Consider the following 23,370-nt stretch of genomic DNA (forward strand, 5'->3'; position numbering starts at 1 on the left):
AAGAGAGAGGGAAGGACCATGTTGTGGAGGAAGTGCAGGTTTTTTAATAGCAGATAGTTTGTGTTGTTGCGTTATTTGTGAAACATTAGTCAGTGTGAAGCAGAAAGAAATTGCTGGACTGCTGATAAATAATATTATCCTGTCAGTAAACAATAAAAAACGGTATACATTTACAGAGCCAATACTTTTCTGCGTATTAGACACCGAGCACTTGTAAGGCAATTGTGGGTGATTTAGAAGAGGTGAAGTTATAGAATGTCAAGATTTGTAACTAGAGTAAATTGAAAATATTAAACTGCAAATGAGGAAGTTGCAGTTAGATGTAATGTCAAGGAATTGTTAAATGAACTAAGATATCAAAGATTGGTATATTAGCATGTTTTGAGAAGGGGAGATGAGCTGTTAATCAGAAAAGAAGTAAAGTTTACTGTATATGGAATTAGACATATGAAAATCATTGAAGTAGGTCATAGACAAAAAAATGCAAAAGACAGGAGAGAGTGAAGCAAACTCCTTACACATCTAACTAGATAAACAGTGACAGTGGTAATGAGTTTGATTTTCTTTCAGTTTAATAACATGCTGCAATTAAGGCCTGTCTTTAGCATTCTTTAGTCATCCATAAGCAGTGATGGTGAGCAGGTCATGTCTTGTCTAATGACTTAAGTTATTTAACATTATATGTCTAAACATGAAATAGTTACTATTTGAAATTCACATATCTGAACAAGTCAGTATTGTATGGCAGTGAAACTTTATAAAATCGTTTGTTGATTTGAGAAAAAATCTATAAGGTGAACATTAGGAGTCAGATAGCAGGATACAGTTAGAAATGATGCCATAAGGGAAATTATGGAAGCTCGATACTGTACTTAGGTGGGATAATGATGTGTGGAAGACGAGATGGTTTTGATAGTTGGAATGGTGGAAGACTCATACTATGAGAAGGGAGGCTGGAGATGAGTGAAGATATGTGGAAAGACACGAGTGGCAGAATTTCACAGAAAGCCTTTGCTTCATGTGATGTTGGAGGTTGTTATGGTGAAAATGATACAGCTCTATCTTTGTTTGGTAGATATCTTTAGATAAAAGAAAATGTTTGCTATAGACCAAGCATGGGTATAGTAAGATATGTAAATTAACATGAATTACGGTGCCAAGTGTGTGTGCAGTTTAGCAGCACTTTACCAAGCCAAACTGGGAGCAGGTGCCAAGCAGCAGAGAGTAAAAGTCAGAGATGAAGATTTGACTCAGTACAGTATTGTGTATTTGTCTTGGATGCCTTTTGTGATAGAAGTTTGTCTCAAGAATCCTGAGTGATCGCTATTTATGTTGCACATATATTTTGATTATGCTGTGACCATCAGTTAATTGTTGCTATTTTATCTGTGTACTTTTTTTGCAAAACAATTTCGTCTCCATTTTTCATGATAAACTTTTTATCCTTCAATAAGAATTTGTCTCGTAGGTACTTTCTTTGTTTTTTTTTTATTTATCCTATGCTATTATAGTTAATTGTGGATAAAAATGTAGGTTTTTGAAATATTTTCTAGCACATTTTTACCTAGAATCTGGTGACAGCAAAGACTTACCATAGGCCAGGTCACAAAACTTATTGACATTTCCTTAGGAAAAGAATCCAAACTTCCAAGATCCCATTTTTGAGAGGTTTTACTGATATATAACTGTTGTATATAGTATTTGGAAAAGCAAACTACTGTAGTTCTTCACACAAAATGTTTGTAATTGTCTTAATATTTTATGAGTTCTACACATGTTTAAATTGAAAACTGCTCTAGTTTCCATCTTTATTCCCAAGTTTTCTCCTAGTGTACTGGTGTATTTCCTTTGTATGCCCACTACTAGCAGGTACAAGTTACAAAATACTATATCTACTAGCAGTAAATTGCAGTTCATCAATACAGCCTCATTTCTAATTGTGGCAAGAATGGATTTAGTAAAAATATCAAATACAGTAGTGAAGTTGTTTTAAAAATGAGATTATTTTATCAGAAAAGAAGCTTATGTGCTATAATTGGCACTGGTGTAAGAATGTAGGTAATGTATTCTTGAGAGGAAAGTTTGCATTCACAGATGTATGGAAGTACAAGCATTACTGTATGGTACTTAATTTTACATTAGGAACAAAACTTTATACAGAAATGATCCATGTTTAAAAGGAGAGCATTGTTTTTATTATATAAAAGTTAGCTTATAGTCTCTTGATATAAAGATCTTTCATCAAAACATCTTCAAATTAAGTTGTGCTTGTAACCATTTGCTTGACTTCAAAAGGTATTCCTGCATTTTAAGGTGAGCCACAGGTATTTTCCAAGTGTACTGTAACTTATTTGTATATTTGTATCATGTAAGGGCTTTGCGAAAGTGGTGTATTGCCATCTACTACCCTTCAAGATCTGCAAAGTATCATTTGAATATTTTCAAAGTTGCTTTAGGGGATTATTTTTAGGAATCTTTCAACCATTTCCCCTATATTCAGAAAAAATTAAAGTAATCAGCAAAATTATTTTCATCACTTACAAACTGCCGTATGTCCACATGACATTTTGCTCTCTCTAGTTGTTAGGGATAAGTGCTGCAAAGTTTGCATTATTGAAAGGCATTTTATGATTTTGATCTGATTAGAAGCACATGTGAAGGCTTTAGTGTCCATATTGAATAAATACTCATGATTGGTTTCATATTGTATCACTTACCACCTGCCTAATATTGTGTGTTAGGCTCATGAGTATTTTTGGCCTTTTGAATATTTGCTTGTTTCATCGCAAACCTATTACAGTACTTTTAACTAGCTGTTTTCTTATGCCACAAACATAAACATAGAGTAGTTAAAATAAGATGTTTGTATTTATGAAATAGTTCACTCCAGATTTTGTGTAATGTAAGAGCATCCATAATTTTTTAATATTTTTAAATATGCACCTTTCTTATTAAATTATAGCTTCTAAGGAAGGAGAGGATTTGCATATGCATTGCTGTATTATGTATGGATTTTTTACATTGCTAAAATTACCATCTAACAGAATTAATGTTACCCAGGTATTACGTTGTGGCTTTAAGATTGGAGGAGGAATTGACCAAGATTTCATGAAGAGTCCCCAGGGATACACAGATAATGGAATTTATTGCACTGAGGTTAGTATTTATAGTGTAACAGAAACTGTATAGTATAATCAAAGAATCCCTATGTTATGCAAGAGCTGTACCATGTGCAACACAAAAAGGACAGTAATATATGTTATTTTGTGTTACCTTCCATTACTGTACACAGATTATCCAATGCAGTGCAGTATAAAGAGTAACCTTAGTTCTTCTCATTCATATTTTATCTCCCAGAATCATGTACTGCAGTTTGTCCTTGTGTATAGCATCAAGTACCAGAAAGTTCAGTAGTGTCCTTATACAAATGCAGTCCCTCAGTATTTTGCATGTTTCTGTCTTTTGTAAGAAGAGGTAGTAGATTTTTCAGTGCAAATTACCTATAGGGTACTAGTCATGGATACTGGTTATCCTGGAGTGATGGGAACCACTTTCCCAGTGTTGCTTATCATTCGTCGGTAGACCTAAATAGGTAATGCAGCCCATAGTGGAAGGCTATATTCATCATTTGGTGAGGGGGGAGGGTGGCTCATCTTTTTCAGTTTCAGTTGTGAATTACGATGATGCTTTTGGGCATTTAATATTGTGTTAAACCTACTATTACATTGGTTGTGCATTAGTAGCCATGAGATTATAGTTTATGCATATTTTGTATTTATAAGTTTAATGTTTTTTTTAAATAGGATATCCCAAAGATGTCTTAGAAAAGAGGGGAAGACATGGGGGTGGGTTTTGTGATAGTGATCTGTGTGATTCTGTATGCTGACTACAAACTATGTAAGCCAAGCAGATGAACTTGTACAGGCACACTAAGGTGCCTTAGGTAACACTGTAATGAAGCAGGCAGATCCATTGTTGTCTGATTGTGAGTGTGTAGGAGTCAGTACCTTAACTGATTCATGAATTAGTGAGTATATCTTAGTAGTCTTAGCTTTTAATCAGGCAAGCTTATTCAGTTTGGATGTCTTCATCTCTTTATGGTCCTCAAAAGAATTTGGGATAGTTCCTTTAGAGAAAGATACAAGCTGATTTTCTTTTCGATCGTGCCATGCATAGATTAATTTCTCAATCTCAGGCAGTGGTCAGTATGTTTGTGATCAGTATATTCTCTGTTAAATTTTTCTCCACTCCGCTAAGTTCAGGATTCTAAGCTTGTTTATGGCTTATTTTCAAGACTAGTTGGTATATATCACAGCTGTTCAAAAAAATTTCATTATGAACTTAGATGTAGAGTGTTAATGGTACTGTAAGTGCATAAGCTTGAAATTAATATATTAAACATAATCACTGTCAAAGAGTGTATTGTTTGATAAAACAAACAAGTTTAAAATAGTGACTTTTGATAGAAAATTGCATTCCTTTTGAGATACAGTATCACACTTATAAATGCCATGTCTAAATTTAACCCTTATACTCTGTGAGGCCATGATCAAGGCTTTACCGGTAGACTCTGTGAGGCCACGTTCATGGCTCTCTAAAGTTCTGTTCCAACTTGCCGCTCTCATGTCCCCATTAGGCAATTTTGCTGGCCTTAAAACGTCACTACAGTGCTTCCTTACCATTGGCTATCTGATTCCTTGTCATAAAGTAGCAGCCAATCAGGTGATTAGCTTTTGTTTTGGTCTTGAATGTGGTTGCTTCAGGCAGCTGATTTTGCTGCTGTGTGACTGGAACTCGCTAGCGGTATATTTTATGTAATATTTCGGATTTAAACACTACAGTTTATGGATATAATGGCTTCTTGTGATTCAGGAATTTTCTGTGTGTTTAGTGGTGAAGGAAAAATGTTTGGCAAAGCAATGAACGACTGGATTTCATTCAAAAGTGTTTGTTTACAAAGAGTCTCTTTGCCAAAACGTATGTGTTAGCTGTGTTGCTGCGCTGTTTGTGTTATGTAAATTCTGTAATGTGTGCATTTCTCGTGATTCAGTAATATAATTTGTACAATTACATGCCAAGTATAGTGCAGGAAATCTTGTGATTCAGTAATAGCTTATACAATTACATGCCAAAGTATAATTCAGGTAAACTACTACAAAAGCAAAACCACACAGAAAATTTTTTTTTGTTTTTTGCCCAAGATGTGATGGGGGAATTTGCCCTGAATGCTTCACTGTTTTTCACAACAAAATGAAACACTAGGCATCAAATGAATGGATGTTATTTATCTTAATATTTAATACCATAACACTACTGAAAATTAACTGTAAATCCATTTTATGGTTAATCAAAGAAAGTTTGAAAAAGTCAGAATTTTTTTTTTTAAATTTACCACAATTTTATCATTTTCTTACATCAGATTCTTTGCATTTAGGATAATTTTTTGTAATGTATCAGGATATTCAAAGCATTAGCTTTCTATTGATATATAACTTCACATACTTCAGATTAGTTCTACATGTCTGATACTGAGATCAAACAAACATCAAGGATTGGTTATGGCAGCAGTATTTTATATGCAGTACATGTTTCAATTAGGCTAAACATTATAAGTCCGGGGTATAAGGGTTAAAGTGATTATGCCTAGCAAAGTCTTGGCTAATTGTAAAATGGCATGAATCTTGTTTCCATTTATAGTGCACTCATGCTTGAATATATGATTTTTCGATACTGTATAGGATTTTGGCCTACAGTATTTGATTTTAAGATTAATTAATTAAGGTTGTATTTGATGCTTTTTGCAAAAAAGGTATTGTGGGTCACTAGTCATGAATATTATTGTAAAATCACAATATATTCTTCTTAATACCTTGCAGCAATCAGACTACTGAAAAATGCATGCATAGGCAGTAAACATCATCAGAGGCACCAGTTACTGTACTGCTAGGAGAGACACTGAATAATTATATACAGCATGATATACCAGACACTTGCGTTGGCACACTGCGGCAATGCTTAAAGGGCCATTGAGCATTTAATGCTAATGCTCTTAGGTGTTCTGATCACTTTCAGTATCATATTGAACCATTTTCATAGAAATTTGGATGGTTGGATCTGTGGGGAATCATTAATTGGATTCTGAACAGTTCTATTTTCGTTTTTATATTGAATAAAGTGTAACTGTGATTGAACCAAGCATTTGAATCATTGCTAGCATCTTAAACATGTTCTTCACACACAGTGTATGTGGTGAAGCTTCCAAACCTAAGAGCATGTCTAAGATTTGGCTCTTCAAGTGAAACTGAACATTGTACAAAAGTGAAAAATGTGCCGAAGTTTCTTCAGCGCAATCAAGTTTTGTGTAAAGCTATAATCAAGGCCACGAAAAATAGATCTGTCTTTGGGTGGTCTCAGTATAATGCTGTATGAGCTGCGGCCCATTAATTTTTTAACCACAGCCTGTTGGTGGCCTGTCCTGTATTGTTGCCAGATGCATGATTATGGCTAAATTTAACCTGAAGTAAAATAAATACTATTGAGGCTAGAGGGCTGCAGTGTGGTATGTTTGATGATTGGAGGGTGGATGATCAATATACCAATTTGCAGCCGTTTAGCCTCAGTAGTTTTTAAGATGTGAGGGCAGATGGACAAAGCCGGCACAATAGATTTCTTTTACAGAAAACTAAAAGTAACAGTATGCCTAGACCAATTCAAGGAGTATCCACAGCCCTCCAAAAGAAGGATTTGGTTTTAGTATTGGGTCAGAACATTTCATATGTAGCTGCCAAGATGACTTAGATGCAAGACCCAGTCATGGAGAAGGTGGTAAAGTTCCTACTCGTCTGGGTCCAGGATATGAACAGGAGGCAGGCCAGTATACCCATCCAGATGATACTGAGAAGAGATAATGAGATCTCATCTTCATTTGCTAATCTTAGGAATAGAGTTAAAGGGCCATGTTACAGGATAACATTTACTGCAATTTAGGGCTAGCTTAAGTGTTTTATGTATTGTAGCGGTGCAGTGTTTGGTTTTTAACTTCAGATTGCTTTGAATGTTGATGAAGAAGCCAAGATATTCTTGGAGATCCTGAAGCAAAAAGTTAATGAAAATGGTATTAGTGCCACATACTCTTGAACATGGATGAGGTGGACCTCTTTTGGAAGAAGGAATATGTAAAGACATTTGTTGCCCAGGTAGAGAAGAGTGTGACTGGGTGCAAGCCTGTTACCACCCTTCCATAGTTCTCCAAAGCCAAAGGAGATCTGAAGCTGACAACTCTTGGTTCATCATTCATAGTATCTAGTGGCACTGAAGGAATTTACCAAATATTAGCTCCAGGTAATCTGGAGTTCAGCTTGGAGGCTTGAATGCTGGCACTTATGAACCATAGGCACATGGTTGGCTATGATTTGCCAGACCTTGAGTAGTATGCCAAATAGAAGAATATTCCAAATAGGTTCCTTCTCACAGATACTGTTCTTAGTCATGCCATCCCAATGGATGACAGGACAATTCTGAGGTGGTGCTTTTGTGTCGTAACAGTACTTCACTCACCCAGCTTATGGTCTGCATGATCATGTTGGTATTCAAGGCCTATTACAATATCAGTAGAATAAAGTATGAACTTGTCGTAGCTTTGCAGTGTTAACACCAACAGGACAGTTAAGTAGTTTTGCAGGATTGTCAGGGTAAAGGATGCTTTCAATTTCATTATTGATGCTTGGAGTGAGGTCCAGCCCTCTATGCTTAATGCCATGTGGAGTGAGAAATTACCTGACTGAATCTACCAATGCTTCCTTTCTGTTAGAGGGTCCGTAAGGACATTATCTATTTGTTGCTTTGTTGCATGAGGTCAGGGTTGACAAGGTGTTTGGAGAGGATGTCGCCAAGCTGTCTGAAAGTCATGGCAAACCATTGACCAATGGAGAGTTGATGGTGATTGAGCAGAAACATGAAGGGAAAATAAGGTTTTCAAATCAGGCACAAACTTCCAAAGTGTTAGACATCAGATATCTTCGAATCTTCTTAGGTGGTGTAGAGTCTCATTAACTTTTGTGAAGAAGGTTGATTCTGACACTTCAAAGATCTGCACTACTGCTTATATACTATGTATGGATGTGTGAGATGTTGGAGGAGAAGAAATATCCCAGCAGATGACAAAGTTTTTCTACTTGTAGTCCTCTGTCAACTGCCTTCCCATTTTCATTTCCTGTCTCTGAATCGTCTTCATCAGCACTAGAGCCTTTGCCTTTCTGTTCGTATCATTACTCAGTAGAGCTGCTTTCTCTTCATTCTACACTTGTTCTGGAGCACCCGCTAACTCTAACAGCCTCCTCCATGTTGTCATTGGAGCTGATAGTTCTTGATGATGGTGACAGAAAGCCTCATCACACTCATTAGGGGAGGGAAATATTTGTCAGTTTGGCCAGAATTGAGCACAAATTATGGTAATTACTGAATATTTACCATTTGATTAAGGTACAGTATAAGGTATAGTTTTTCGTGTCACTAACACTCTCTCTGTAATCTTTTCCAGCTCTCTCTCTCTCTCTCTCTCTCTCTCTCTCTCTTCTCTCTCTCTCTCTCTCTCTCTCTCTCTCTCTCTCTCTCTCTCTCTTTTTTTTTTTTTTCACACACTTATTTTGGTGACATTTTGTAGAATGTACCTATGGGGACTGGTTATTATTTTCACCCACTGCAGTTACCACCCTACTTACAAATGAGTTACATTCCGGACGGCCATTTGTGTGTTGAATTGTTTGTAAGTTGGTTACTGTACTCTTGAAGCATATTTAAGTACAGTATGATATAAAATCAGTACAGTACTGTATGTTTTTTCATCCTAAAACACAATACACTGTACACTCAGTACTGGATGTACAGAATAGGCATGCAAATCAAAATTTGAATATATGGGTGGCAACGGGGAGTGCTCTGAACACAGTTTTAATTTTGCGATCCCGTTTGTAATGTTTTTAAGTAGGATGATGTCTGTACTGTGTTCTTCTGTTATTTTAAGTATTATAATTGACCACTTTATCAGGATAATTGTAGAGGTCATCATTTAATTTTTCTCCAATTTTGAAGAGGGTAAGAGGTATATTTTTACCCAGGCCATTTTCTCAAGGTCACATCCCAGTTTAAGTGTCAGTATTTTGTTATTGTCAAATTTTGATGGAATTTAGTAGTAAGGTTTCATATATGCTGGTAATTATTCTTTTTATAGTATATTTTACATTGACCTATTTTTTAAGATCACAAACCAATTTAAGTACCAACATTTTATTTTCCAGAATTCTATTTTTCTTTGATTATGATACACTTGATACAAAGGTATCGTGTTGGCGGGTGATTATTGCCCCAAATATATTTTACCATTATTTTTCTTACAAATGATTAAAGGCCAACATTGTATTTTTCTTTGACTACTTTTGAATTTTAGAAGGGTGTCAACATAGAAGTTTTGTCGTTATTTTCCCCCATGAAATTTTGACGTTGACTTTTTTAGGGTCATATGTCAATTTAAACTTAAATACTGTTATTTTTCATTAATTTAATGAACCAGCTTAATTTCTTTGTTATAAGGATTGCATTTACATTCATTCAGTTTAGATAATGTTTTCAGTTAGTTGTACCTGTTCAACTGAACAAATACAAATCCTGGCATATACAGATTTATTTTGTTTTATATTCAGTATGAAATAAAGGACATTTAATAGTAGTATCTGAAGCTAAAGCAAGATTTATGTAAACTTAGGAGGTTTGGAGGTTAAAATCACATGGAATGTAACCTTTTTTTTTTTACATAATTGAAATATGGTACACAACGTCCTTTTGGATTAGTATTGGTAGAACACAACCTACTTGCATCCATATATGGGGCCAACACTCATCAAATTTATGGCCTTCATATATTAAGTTCAAAATATAGGGACTTTTGGATAATGCTACCATCAGGCTTTGATACTGTGAATTGGTAGGCTAAGGCTTAAACACCTGGCCATGTTTAAATGTGAATCTTCATCTTAGTATGAAGAATTGCTGTGGAATTTTTAAAAGAAATAATTATGACTGATCATATAAAAGTGTTTTCATTGTAATGAATATTGAGAAAATGTTTGCTGAGTATAGTACAAGAAATTGTTTAGCTTAAAAGGCACCAAGGCTTGCCTAATTGTCTGTTTACAGTCCTTCAGAAGAAGGATACTGTTCTGGTGTAGGGGCAGAATATATTTTCTGTGTCTGTAAAGAAGATCACCTAGATATTTAACTTAATGTGGAGGATATGGAGAGGCTCTTCTTCCTCTGGGTACAGAACATAAGTATGAGCCAAACCAACATATGGATGATGATGACTAAGCCCTTGTCTTTTGTCATAGATCTGAAGGATCAAGTTGGAAGACTTTGCCCCTTGAATAAAAAAAACATCAGAGACCATTGGTATCTGAATAAGTTCCCGACATGTAACTTCTTTATCTCCCACCTGTCGTGGCTTAATTTGTGGGAGTTTCTCGCCTAAATAAAATGAGTTTTCAATATCTATAGCAGAGTCGATGCCATTAGGGTCTAGAAAGTGTTAGCACAAGATGCCACTGGCCTCTTGTGCTCGAGGGACTTTATCCCTAAATAAGCTAACTCATAGGAACATTCTGGTTAAGACTACTTAGTAGGAATACTCTCCAGTATTTTACACTCAGCTTGGTATTATTTCAGGTACTTGCCTTCATAATCTAAGTAAAGTTAACTCTTAGCATTTTGGTCCCTTTATCATCCATCACTTGAATAATAGTGTATGAAATTGAGAGTTTACTAACTGTTTGGAAGTTACTTCAGGATTTTCTCTTTTACTACCTACTGCAGAGTTTATGGATGTCATTTAAGGAGTTGTATATTAGTATGCATTGAAATTCTTTTAATGACCGACTTTTCACCTTAATAAACTAGCAAAATAGTATCCCACTGTCCTTTATTAGAATTTGTGACTTTTCTTTTTGCACATCTTGTGATGAGGTTGTATAAGGCACTATGGTGTTTAGCATAGGCATTTAGTGGGTACCTGATACAACTTATGTTGCCAGGTACATGATGGCAGTGCAGCAGCCCGAGCAGGCCTTCGAGTCCATGATAAAATATTACAGTGTAATGGCTATGACTTCACTATGGTAACTCATAAGAAAGCTGTGGATTACATTAAGAAGCATCCAGTCTTAAATCTTCTTGTCGCTAGGAAAGGCGTAACTCATTCGTAAACCTGCACTTCTACCATGTTGTTGAATTAATTCACATGTTTATCATCATTCAGCAATGTACATTCCATTTTATAAGGCTGTGGGTTATTTTGTACATAACCAGTCATTCCATACTATCTATTGATTAGTTTATTGGAGAAAATATTTTGTAACTCAAGTTTTTTCTGTCAAAAGAATATATGTAATTTTAACTATATAATAATTTTATGAACATAATAATCTGTATATGGTTATTCTCATATGTGATTTTTTTTTAATTTTTCGCCTTCTGTTAAGCCTTTAGGTCTTTTACTTTTATCATGTTCAGTGTTACAATATTTGAAGATTTGAGCCTTGGTACAGTAATTAGGTTTTAGAATCTATATACCATATTTTCCAGTTTGAACCAATTAATAATTCTTCAGTTGTTTATAAAGAATTGTAATCCATCATAGCAGTCCTGCAAGTTAATTGAGGGTACTGTATAGTACACAATGAAAGATAAGATAACATTTTGAAAAAAAAGAGTACTTTTTTTTGTCCAATAATAGGAGCAGATTTTAAACAGCATTATATACAAATTATAGATGTCAGAAAAGTAATTGATTACTTTCATATCATGTCAGGAGTGATTGTTTGAGAGAACTCAAATAGATATTGGTGCCAATGGACTTCCCAGAGATGTTAAGCATTCCTCTGTAATATAAAGAGATTGCAGGACATGTTACAGAAAATATACAGAAAGTTTGAGAATTAAAGTCTTAAGGGGGGAAAGTATAGTTGAGCTGTATGTGTTTACTGCAGACAGTTTTGATGTTATTCTAAGAACTATATCAAAGTTGTTCTTGGTAAAGATCTACAACAGAGTGCCTCTTCTTGGAGATGACTTGAGTCTGATTTTAAAGAAAGGACTAAGTTAATGACAAGGGAGTATTTTTTATATTTTTTTTGACAACAGTAAATTTGAGAAAATTTTGCCTGTAAAGGAAGCTTTCAGAAAAGGACTAGGGATGGCCTTTAACAAGTAGTCTGGGTCATCTCTACTCATATTTGTGCATTTTACACGCATGTCTTAACATATACAGGACATGTATTAAGAACATACAGTTGTGATCTCTTAAAACATATCCAGTGGAAATGAAGTCACAGGATATATTTTTCATTAAAAGTCATAGGTTATTTTAGCATTATCAGAGACAGGTTCATATTAATAGCATTATCAGAGACAGGTTGATATTAATTAAACCATTGCCAGTGTATGTGGTGTACAGTATTTGTGTACTCTTTATGTTTGTAGGCATAGAATACAGAACTTTAAAAAAATAAACATCCTGTTAAAATGAATAATAAACAAAACTTTCCTAATCCACATAGTAAGATTGGAAGTAATAGCACTGATAATGAAGACACTTAAAAAATTTTCAGCATTAGAGATGCAAATTGTTGAATTAGATGCCTGCCAACTTTGTTGCGCACTAGATTTGTGTATCAAGCTGTAGTACTGAAAGACTTCTTTGTTTCTTGCCAGTTAATACAACTAGTTCTCAAAGTTCTTTTGTGATTTCCCACCATTCTCTAACATATTTCTGCTATTCCCTTATCAGTCCATTGATTTAAGTACTTGCTGATTGCCAAGGAAGCAGTATATACCCATGCACAATTCATAACCCATAGTTCTTAAATATTTTTATGTATTTTTATGATAGGTGAAATGTTCTTACCAAGTACATGTTAACCTGTGTATTGACAGATATCTGCATTGTATGAAAAAAAATGCTGAAGTACAGTGTTTTTGTGCAGACAGATTTGAGTTTGTTTTACATCAGACAGATAGATAAAATCGTTCTGAGCACATTATAATGAATGTTTATGTGTGCCTATATTTAAAGTAATAATACTCTCTTACAATGCATTTTAGCAAATGAGGAATTGCTGTTTTGTGTCTTTGATACAGACCATATACTACTTAAATTTTGGGGGATATGTGTAATTTAATGTTCTCTTTCATTGGTAATTGTTACATTTTGAATAAAAAGTTACAATTGCCATGAATTAATGTGAATAATCTTGGATTTTTTCGGCACCAGATTATATTGAATTAGTCACCGTCCTTAAATCTATTGGTTTTTAATAAAAATGCCATACTCAAAACATTTTCTAATAACTATAAACTTTTTTTTTTCCTCTCTTTGGAGACCTTGGGTTGAAGTAATTCATTGCTGTTTAAAGTCTGTCTCCTTCCCTGTCATTATGTAAGTTTTCCTTTGACCATACTTCTTATTTTTATAAATGTTTCTTTGTAATTGATATGTAATAATGATGTTCACTGTCTGAGAGATTCAAGAATATTTTTATCACAAAGATGTGGAATAGTGTTTCTGTATCATTTGGTAATTACAAGTTAAGTACATCACTTTTACTGAGTGATTTACATCTAAACTTAATGCACTAAATTCAAGTTGTGTTGTTTTGAATGATTTAGTTTGGTACTATTACCCTTAAAGAATACCCCCTTTGAGTAGAACATTTGTTTCTATTTACTGTATAGTGGTTTTACTTCATAACATAAAAATGTATAGAAACCTTGATTTCTGTTACAACTTCTATGGAGTTATTCTGATATTTATTGAAACACTGAGCTTGAATACAGTTCACAGAAAGATAACCCTTCAAGTGGAATTGAGTGTTGGTAGTATATGAAATTGCACAGCATATTGCTGACACTTGGGAACTTTTAACTACATTATTGTATTTTGCAAAGTTAAGAAAAGGCTATAAGTGTTGGATGTATGTGGTTATTTAGTATTTAAAGATTTATTGAACATTTGGAGATTAGATGTCACTGTACTTGCAGTAGAGGTTTTGACATTGTTGTTACTAATTCTTAAAACTTTATTTCATGTAACATAGAAACCTGCCCCAGGTTCTTTAGCAGCCATCACAAATGAAGTTGCCAATATTAAGCTGTTCCTTCAAAATAGTTGTGGAATTAATATGTCTGATTATTTATGTTTTAGAATGCTTGGCTATTAATGGCAAACCAGTGTTATTCTTTCTCAAAATTTTACACAATGTTCATGCAGCTTGTTTTATAATTACACTCAATTTTGTGTATATATTTTTACACTTGCTTTTATATCCATACTTGCATCAAAGCCATCCTCAGTTAGCCTTTATATCGAGCTTTTGAACTATTAACTACACTAGGCTTGCACTATACTGTAGTTATTAAGATAAGAGAAATGCATGTTTTTACAGGGAGCATAATTTGAAAACCATCACAAGATAGAAAATGTTTTTTACAAGTCTTTGATAGGAGTATCTCACACGAGAAATAGAAAATGCTTGTTATTTTGCAGTATGGCATCTGTTGAGAGATTTGTATTTAAGATAAAAGGCTGTTTAGTTGCACAGAAATGCAAATATTATTGAATGCATACTTGAGAAATGGTTGCAGTTTTACATCCCATGGTTTTTATGTCAAGCTCAGTAACTTTTCTTCAATTTGGTTTGCTGTGCTATTCTGTTGTTAACTTGTAATACTGCAAGGGGTCATGCAGTGATGTTTGCGCTATGAATTTATAAAGAGTTATATCTCTGAAATTTTTGTATATTTGTGATTATTAATTACCAGTATTATAATGGAGAATATGCTCTCTAATGGGGATTTTTCAGTGGAAGAAATGGTAAATTTTTAGCCCTTTTGTCATTGCTTGTTTTAAGACATTTTAGATTAATATCCTATTGAACATTTAGCAATTGCTGTATTTGATATTCCATGTTTGTGTTGTTGTTCTGAATATTTGTAGAGAAATATTTGAAGCATAAATTTTATGGCACTTGTTGCTGAATTCCACCTCTTATATGAAAAGTGGTGTCCAGTGCAGGTAAGACCTAACAGCAAAGGGATTCTCAGTCTTAGCTAATTTTGCATTTTGTTACAAGCTAGGCTTACTTATTGAATGGAGATAGGGTTGACCTTGATAAAGCGACAGTTTAGTGAGATGGCATGCATTAAATGAAGAATATTGCTTTTCAGGGTATAATATTAACAAAAGTAATATCATTCTTGTTATAGAGTACTTTAACCATACCAAAGTCAGAAGTCTAGAATCAGAGGCTTGGAATCTAAATGTAATCATACGTCAATAATAGAACCTCCATCTCCTTAGATGGTGAGCTATTTATGTTAATTAACAAAATTTATGTTTAAGCAACAAACAGTGGAACATGTAAGGCAAAAAATCCACACTACTGTACCCTGATAGATCAATCTCCTTTTAGCAGTAAATTCACTGCCTTATTTTCAGATAGGGAAACTCAACTCTTAATATTGTATATGGCTTCTGTTTTCATAGAATTGTCCACAATCTTATCTGTTGATCAGATTATGAAATTTACACTTGCACAAAAGGGTGTTATTTTCACTGAATTCAGAGTCTGATAGAAGCACTCAAAACTCTCAAAAATTTTCCTTGTTCAGCAGAGCAGATGCTTCCTCCATAAACTCCATGAAGCTGGTATAACTTGAACTACTGTGGATCCATGCATAAGTAGGTGTTGAATGAAGTGATAAAGCACCCAAGTTTGCTGCCTTTATTATGAAATCAAACAAAAATTCTAATGAACAAATATGCAACATCACTGAAAAAATCCAATAAAAAATTTTGTAATAATAAAGTCCTTTACACCAAGTACTTGGCAAGATTTTTGATGTGATGTGATGGGTAATAAGGCAAATTAAACTCATGACAGGATTAAGGCAGTCATCAATACAAATAAGCCCTTCGTTGGGTGAATCGGTAGATCTTCGGACTGTCACTCGATGGGCCGGAGTTCAATTCCCCGGCCGGCTGATGAAGAGTTAGAGGAATTTATTTCTGGTGATAGGAATTCATTCTCGCTATAATGTGGTTCGGATTCCACAATAAGCTGTAGGTTCCGTTGCTAAGTAACCAATTGGTTCTTAGCCACGTAAAATAAGTCTAATCCTTCGGGCCAGCCCTAGGAGAGCTGTTAATCAGCTCAGTGGTGTGGTAAAACTAAGGTATATTTTTTTTTATCAATACAAATAAAAAAGGGTAAAGGTATTATTAGGCCGTCTGAGAATTAACCACTCCTGTTTAAGTAAATGGCCACTTCTCGTAACTATTCCCACCTGTATGAAATACAATAAAGCTTCAACAGCAAATCTCATGTATTGAACATGTGACTCAAATATTTGACTATCATTTTCAGCCTATTGGGTTATAAAGGTTGTGCAAAACTAATTTATTAAGTGAAAGATAATTTTCTTTACAAAGTACAGGTAAGTAGAAAATTTAAGCAAGGAAAGACAAAAAGGATCAAGAAACTATTTTTTTCATAGCACTGTAATTACAGTACATCAGATAGATAACTGAGAAGCATACAAAGGTGTTTTTGATAAATGCATGCAGACCAGGACTTAGGACCAGATTGTGGGTTGGGTACTTTACAATGTGTTCATAAAATCTGTAAAATACTTATTTTAAACATGTAAAACATACAGCTTTGAAGCACTTCTTGTTATTCCTTATTGCCAACACTCAAGATAGCTCTAGGCTATCTAGAGTTTTTACATGAACTCAGGTAAAGAGGTTTATCAGATTTATGACAAAATTAAACCACTTCCTACATATTTCTTTATTACATACCTCATTTTTACTGGGGGTGTCATCATCTTATAAACACTTGGGGAAACTCTTATAGTTTGCCGAATCAGTAATGAAGTGCAAATGTATTAAGACTGAGAATTCTCTATATTGGCAGGAAATATTACCATGATTGGAGACTCCTCTATTTTTCAGTATTAAGTTGTTAAAGGTCACATTGTGCTCTTACCTTTTCAGACACTGGCTATAACAAGTTTTATGTATGGAGTATATACAATTTTAAATTATTTTAAAATTATTTTTAAAAGGTGGAAAGTAAAGATGATAGCTATTTATAGTGTCCAGTTATCTTTATGTAATGTAGTAGGTATTGTTATATATCAAGATTCATTACATTATTCTGTTTATATTTCTGGGCATTAACATGTCATTTTCAAGTATTCTCAAGTGGAAGTATTCAACATAGATGAAAATTAATGGTTGGAAAAGTAGCATTAACAGTTGTGATCAGCATGGTAAAGAGTACTCCTAAATTGTTCACCATTAATTGTAATTTTGAGGCAGCTATTACTATCATATTTCATTTCATGATGCCCATAACATATTAAGATAAAAGCTAAACACAAGGAAAGAACACATATGTATTATGATATTCATTTTGTAAGATTAAGAATAGTTCAGGTGTATAATGATCTGTAATTTGGTAATTTATGCAACAGAAATTGAAGTTTGAACTAGTCCCAAGAATATAATTCTTTATGTAAATCAGAATCACAGACTTGAATAATGTTTTCTTCCCTTTGAGGCAGCTCAAGTGGAACTTTGGAAAGACATAAGAACATGTACCCTATAATTTTACACTTTTATTTTAAATCTCATAGACAGTACTAGTAGGTTTAGAATGTTTTGGAAAAATTCACATTGGCATAAATCTTTTTGTTGCTGTTGCATCCAAATATAAACTCAATGCAGTTTGTTCTAGTATACAAGACACTTTTAGTATTATCAATAGACTGTTGTTATTGGCTAAGTCATGCTCTACATAAATAGGTTTATGATGTGTAGTCATTCTTACTCTACTGGTAATGTGTCAATACGGCTTCCATTGTGAGTAGTTTTGCATTTTGTATGGAAATGTTTGTAAGATTACAGCTTTAAATTCAAATGTAATGTAAAAGCACTCCACTGTAATTGTTATGCTTATTATCTACATGATAGTTCTGGAAGAGGCAGAAAGCATATACAAATTAAGTGACTGGACATTTTATGTTAATATAAATGTTCAGAAGCTTTTTAGAGCCCTAGTGAATGAAGAAACACTGTCCATACACCATCACGTCTCATGCCCAATTAATTTTTCTGGCACTTAAATGGTACATGTTGGAAGTAAAATGAGTATTTGTTATATTCCTCAAGTTATAAGTGGCAATGTTAGTCTTACAATAGTACATTATTAATTATTTCTCACTGATCTTGCTTTTACCTTATTTATTGTAAAGTTGTAGTCATATATACCAGAATATGGCACATCTGAATATTTGTAAAATTTCTGTGAATGGAGATAGTAGAGACTATAAAATTTAAAAAAGCAGACAATGCCTAATATTTCATGTATGTTGTATGAGCATTTTCCATATCTAATACAGTGGCATTTATCCTTTTGTAAATTACACTCGGTTTGTTACACTTTTCTTCATACTGGAGGAAGATATTAGTAAATTTTGAGACTGAATGGTAAGTATGGATACAAAAAATAGTTTTTGGTAATAAGATTTGTTCCTACAGTGATACAACCATTCACCTTTCATGTATGGAGTATCCTTCAGTGTGAGCTGGAATTATTGTTGAATCTTGGTTAACAAGGTAGTTAAAATGGTGATTTGGGAAGAGTAGGGCTACCTTTGTTTTCCTAATGCTCACCATTCCATTCTTTCTTTATTGGCCACAGCAATTGGATGCACCTGCTCTTTTTTTTCTTTGTGACATTGAAATTTAGATGAGTATCCAAATTTCCATATTCCTATTTGTTTATCCCATGTCCTGTCCTTTGTGATTACCTTTTACTTGTGTATTTCGCCTTGTGGCCTTGTTTTCTCTGATGTGGAGAATAAGATCAACGCTGTTGTGGAGGTCATGGACAGCCACGTAATCGTTTCATGTCCCTCAGTAGAGGTAGAGAGACAGTTTTAATACTTATTGGGGAAGGAAACCTAATCATTCCCTTTCTTGTGATGAATGTTCCTCCTGGCCATCACCTGAGTGAGATGAGTAGCAAGAAGTGGAGGAAGTACAAGAAGAGATCATCATATTCTCATGAGGTTATCACTCCACCGGAAATGAAGCAGTCCTGGAACCTTCTTGCCTCTGGCAACCATCCCTCTCCCCTCTACCCCTGGCTCCTCCCTCTCTATGAGGGATAAGCCACCCACTAACAAACCTGTTCATCCCTCATCAGAGGATAAGGGAAGGAATGATCTTCCTTCAACTGCGTATGTAAAATGTGGCCATCCTTGAATATTCCACCGGGGTCTTTCCCTGACCCAGCTGTGTTTGCTTATAACACAAGACAAGCTGCTGCTGCAAACAGTGAGATGTTTTCTAGTATTGGATTTAATACTACTCAGTTTGTTAGGAGTTCATTTGGCTACAACTAAAATGTGGAATAGTTTGCTTAGTGCAGTTGTGGTGTCTTCTGATCTCCAAATGTTTGAAAGGAAAAATTCATTCCTGCTTTTTGCTGATGTCTCCTGAATTCAGGTGTATTGTTTTTATTTTATATTCCCTCTGTTTATCACCTTTTCCTATAACTTGTTTCTTCTTGCAGGCTTCAAGGAGAGACAAGTTATAGAAAAAGGTGATAGAGGGAATGGAAATTAAAATCAATACACCTGAATTCAGGAGACATCAGCAAAAAAGCAGGAATGAATTTGCTATTCTTTTAAACAATTGGAGGTCAGAAGACACCACAACTGCACTAAGTAAACTATTTTAGTTGTAGCCAAATGAACTCCTAAAAAACCGAGTAGTATTAAACCAGACACTAGAAAACAACGCACTGTTTGCAGCAGCAGCAGCTTGTCTAGTGTTGCAAACAAACACAGTTGGGTCAGGGAAAGACCCAGATGGAACATTTAAGGATGGCCACATTTTACATATGCAATCAAAGGAGGATAATTCTGTGGCTTCCTCATCATCAGATGAGGAATGAATGGGTGGCTTACTTCCTCATTGACAGGGAGGAGCCAGGTGTAGGGGAGAGAGGGATGGAGCTCTCCTTGGGTTTGTCTGCTGACTGTCCATATGGGTTTTCAACTTAACATTTGAAGAAGACTCTAATGTCCATCTGTCACCTGCTGCTTTTGCTTCTGCTACTGCTACAGGTGATCCCCCAGTGGGTGCAGTGATGCCTTTAGCTGAGCAAGCTAAGGAGTTAGATAAGTTGGTGAAAAGAAAGCTTTCTGTTGTACTTCCTCATCATTGTTGTCCGCCAGATAAGTTGGTGAAAAGAACTTTCTGTTGTACTTCCTCGTCATTGTTGTCCGCCACTCGTGGTAATCTTCTTCCTCATCCTTATCCTCAGACTCTCTTCCTATCACTCCTCTAAGCAGTGGAACAGAGGTCAGTTCACCTTCAGATTAATGCTGTCCCTCAGGTAGAGTTAGTGCTGCGGCTCACACCCACTCTGATGTGAGGACCAGTCTCTCATCTCCCACCATGAGTTCTCTGGCTCTCATAAGGATGGCATTCAGAAGCCCTGTCTTTCCTTGTTGCAGGGTAACACTGCTTTTCACATCTTGGTTGAGCTGCTATGGAGCAGGCCTGTGCAGCCTCCCTCTTCTCTGCCCTGTACTGTGCACAAATGAGCAGCAGATCCAGGTCTCCCCATGGTTCACCTTCGGGTGTATGTAGGTGGGATCCTACAACACCTTGTCACTTGGCATGCTTGTGCTCACTGGTGCAACCACAGCACAGGTGCTCTTGCTCATGGGAGAGATATACCATTTCTTCCACCTCTCACAGATGGTGAACTGCATCGGTGTGAGTAGAGAGAGGAATGTTGTAACCTCTCACTCCTCTCCCAGTCTTCCTACTCAGTTGCAGCCGAATCTCAGTCGAGGTAAAAGCACATTAATACAGAGATCCTGTTGGTTTCTGTCTGCCTTCTCCATCAAGAGGCTTGACTGCAGGGGTGTGAGGGGGAGCAGAAGGCTGACCTGAGTTGAAACAACATTTTCAGGAGGTTATTTTGCTCATTAGTGAGTGCACTAATCTCTGGAAGGCAACTTCAGCTTCTGCCTTCCCTATGATCTTGACTTCAGAGTGGATTTTGGAATCTATTCTAGAGGCATGACTGTCAGTCAGGTTGCCATGCTCCTCATTATTTAGTGATGATCTGACAAAGATGAATGCCTTGATCCACAGGTCTAGGCTTTCCCTTGCTGCTGGCCTTCTGCCATGACCTAGAGATCATGATCAACTGGCAGAAATCTGAAACATATACCCAAGCAGCAGATAAAGTATTTGGGCATACATCTGGACACTGTATTGGTAAAAGCCTTCCTGGTGGCAGGAACAACCCACTTGGTGGTGGCAAGTAGTTCTGGGCCATTTGTCATCATTGGGAAAGCTCATTTTTCTGGGCAGAGCCTCCTATAGTCTCTTCAGTGGCTTGCAGCTGAAGCAGAACTGGTCTTCCTGTCAGGATCTTCCCGCCCAATTTATCCCTTTGAATAATTGAGAGAAAATCTCACCTGGTGGCTGGATGACAGAAGTCTCTAACGAGGAGCACCACTGAGCTCTCCTGCAGAGTTGCTTCTGCTCTCCAATGCATCAAAAAGAGGCTTGGGCAAACACCTGAGAGGCAAATTCCATTCAGGTGTGTGGGCACAGGACTGTTTACCTATTTATCTCAACGTATTGGAAATGCAAGTGGCCTGGCTGGTGCTGCAGGAATTCCAGAACAGCCTGCAAGAACACTTAGTGGTGTTGAGTAACAAGATGTAGTTACTTATGTCAACAAATGGGTGATGGTATCCCGGACTTTGTGCCAGAAGGTGTTGCAGATGCATCAGAGTGCAGCCTCATAGTCTACACCCCCAAGTAGAAGAGGTTATTTGATCTACGGGGATCTCCCATGACGAATCTGTTTGCACCCCAACTGAAATTGAATCTGTTTGCCAACTGAAACTGACTCTGTTTGCACCCCAACTGAAAAGGAAAGTTCCCATCTTCTTTTCCCCAGTCCTAGACCCTGTACGTCCTTGGGACAATCTGGAAAGCATGCACCTTTCCACTGTTCAGTCTTCTCCGCTGGATGATCAAGAGTTATCACCCAAGGTCTTTGGATACTGTAAATGGTGGTCCCTCTCAGGAGTTGGCCCCCTTGGCTAACCCCCCCAAGTCAGTCACATATTTGCAGGTATCCTCATGCAGTTCAGACTTTACACCTTCACAGGTAGAGGTCATCTGGTGTCTCGTGCAAGAGAGAGGCTGTTTTCGCAGGGAAATGTCTGGATACTTCCATTGTTCCTCAGTGAGGATGTATCAAGGAAGGTAGGCTGTCTTCTGCGATTGGTGCTGGAGAAGGGGTTGCTCTCTGGTCCAAGTATTTGTTCAGTAGATCAGTAACCTCTCGGTTTCCGTGGTAAAGGGCTATCACTTGGCTTTATCATAGGGGTTTTAAACTGAAGGGATTGGATCTCTCTACCTCAGTGGAGTTATCCATGCTTATGGGACCTCCATACAAACCTCTGTCTTGCTTTGTGGAGAGAGAGATCTAACACTGAAAATATTTTCCCTGTGGCTTTAGCCTTGGCAAGAGTGGGAGAATTGCATGTTTTGTTTTCTCTCATTTGGCAAGTGAAAGGGTAGGGATCCCCTTGTTCTCTTTCATCCTGGACTTTGTAGCACCATTTCAACCTTGTAACTGCCTTATTTACCAAGAGTCAATGATTGTTCCAGCTCTCACTGAAGGATACTTCACATGTGAAAGGCTCTGGGTTGTATACCTAGGAAAAATACAAACTGCTTAAAAAAAATTTTGTATGCTTTGTAGTAACATATTTGAGAAAGATAGAACTGAAATTAGTGAATGGATATGTATAGTGTCAAGAGCTTGTCAGTGTGTTTACCATTTTTCCGTGTATAGAATTTAATAACATATTTTCATTATATCCTATTTGTGTTCTTTTCCTAGTATAAGAATTCAGCCATTTTTGTACTTCAATATTTCAAAGCCCTTGGAGTACTTTATTGGCAAACAAATTACTGCACACTGATGATTCTTACTTGTAACCTTAATCTCTGCATAGTAGTTGTCAGGTTCCATGTGCTTTATCTCATCAAATGATCAGCTGTTGCTGTATGCAGGTAAAATTTTAGTAACTAGCAATGAAAATGTAAAATCTTCAAGGTGAACTGGAATGAATAATGATTTGAAAAATATTAGACCAAAACATATATAATATATGTCATGCTATTGTAATTTAATAGAGCATTAAGTGTCT

At 35.8% G+C, this 23,370-nt stretch overlaps 1 protein-coding gene across 2 annotated transcripts in view; it reads left to right on the forward strand.

The window, feature by feature from the left end:
* LOC136835483 (tax1-binding protein 3 homolog) overlaps positions 1-23,370 on the forward strand; it is a 74,046-nt gene that overhangs the window by 27,322 nt on the left and 23,354 nt on the right. Inside the window, exons 3-4 of one of the 2 annotated variants that reach the window (XM_067099055.1) lie at positions 3,061-3,156; positions 11,082-23,037. In XM_067099055.1, the coding sequence (XP_066955156.1) occupies positions 3,061-3,156; positions 11,082-11,252 (267 nt within the window). In that variant the 3' untranslated portion in view covers positions 11,253-23,037. Of the gene's footprint in view, positions 1-3,060; positions 3,157-11,081; positions 23,038-23,370 lie in introns of those variants that run through there. The other variant, XM_067099060.1, reaches the window with a different exon arrangement.

Source organism: Macrobrachium rosenbergii, chromosome 4, assembly GCF_040412425.1.
Source record: "Macrobrachium rosenbergii isolate ZJJX-2024 chromosome 4, ASM4041242v1, whole genome shotgun sequence".
NCBI lineage: Eukaryota > Metazoa > Arthropoda > Malacostraca > Decapoda > Palaemonidae > Macrobrachium > Macrobrachium rosenbergii.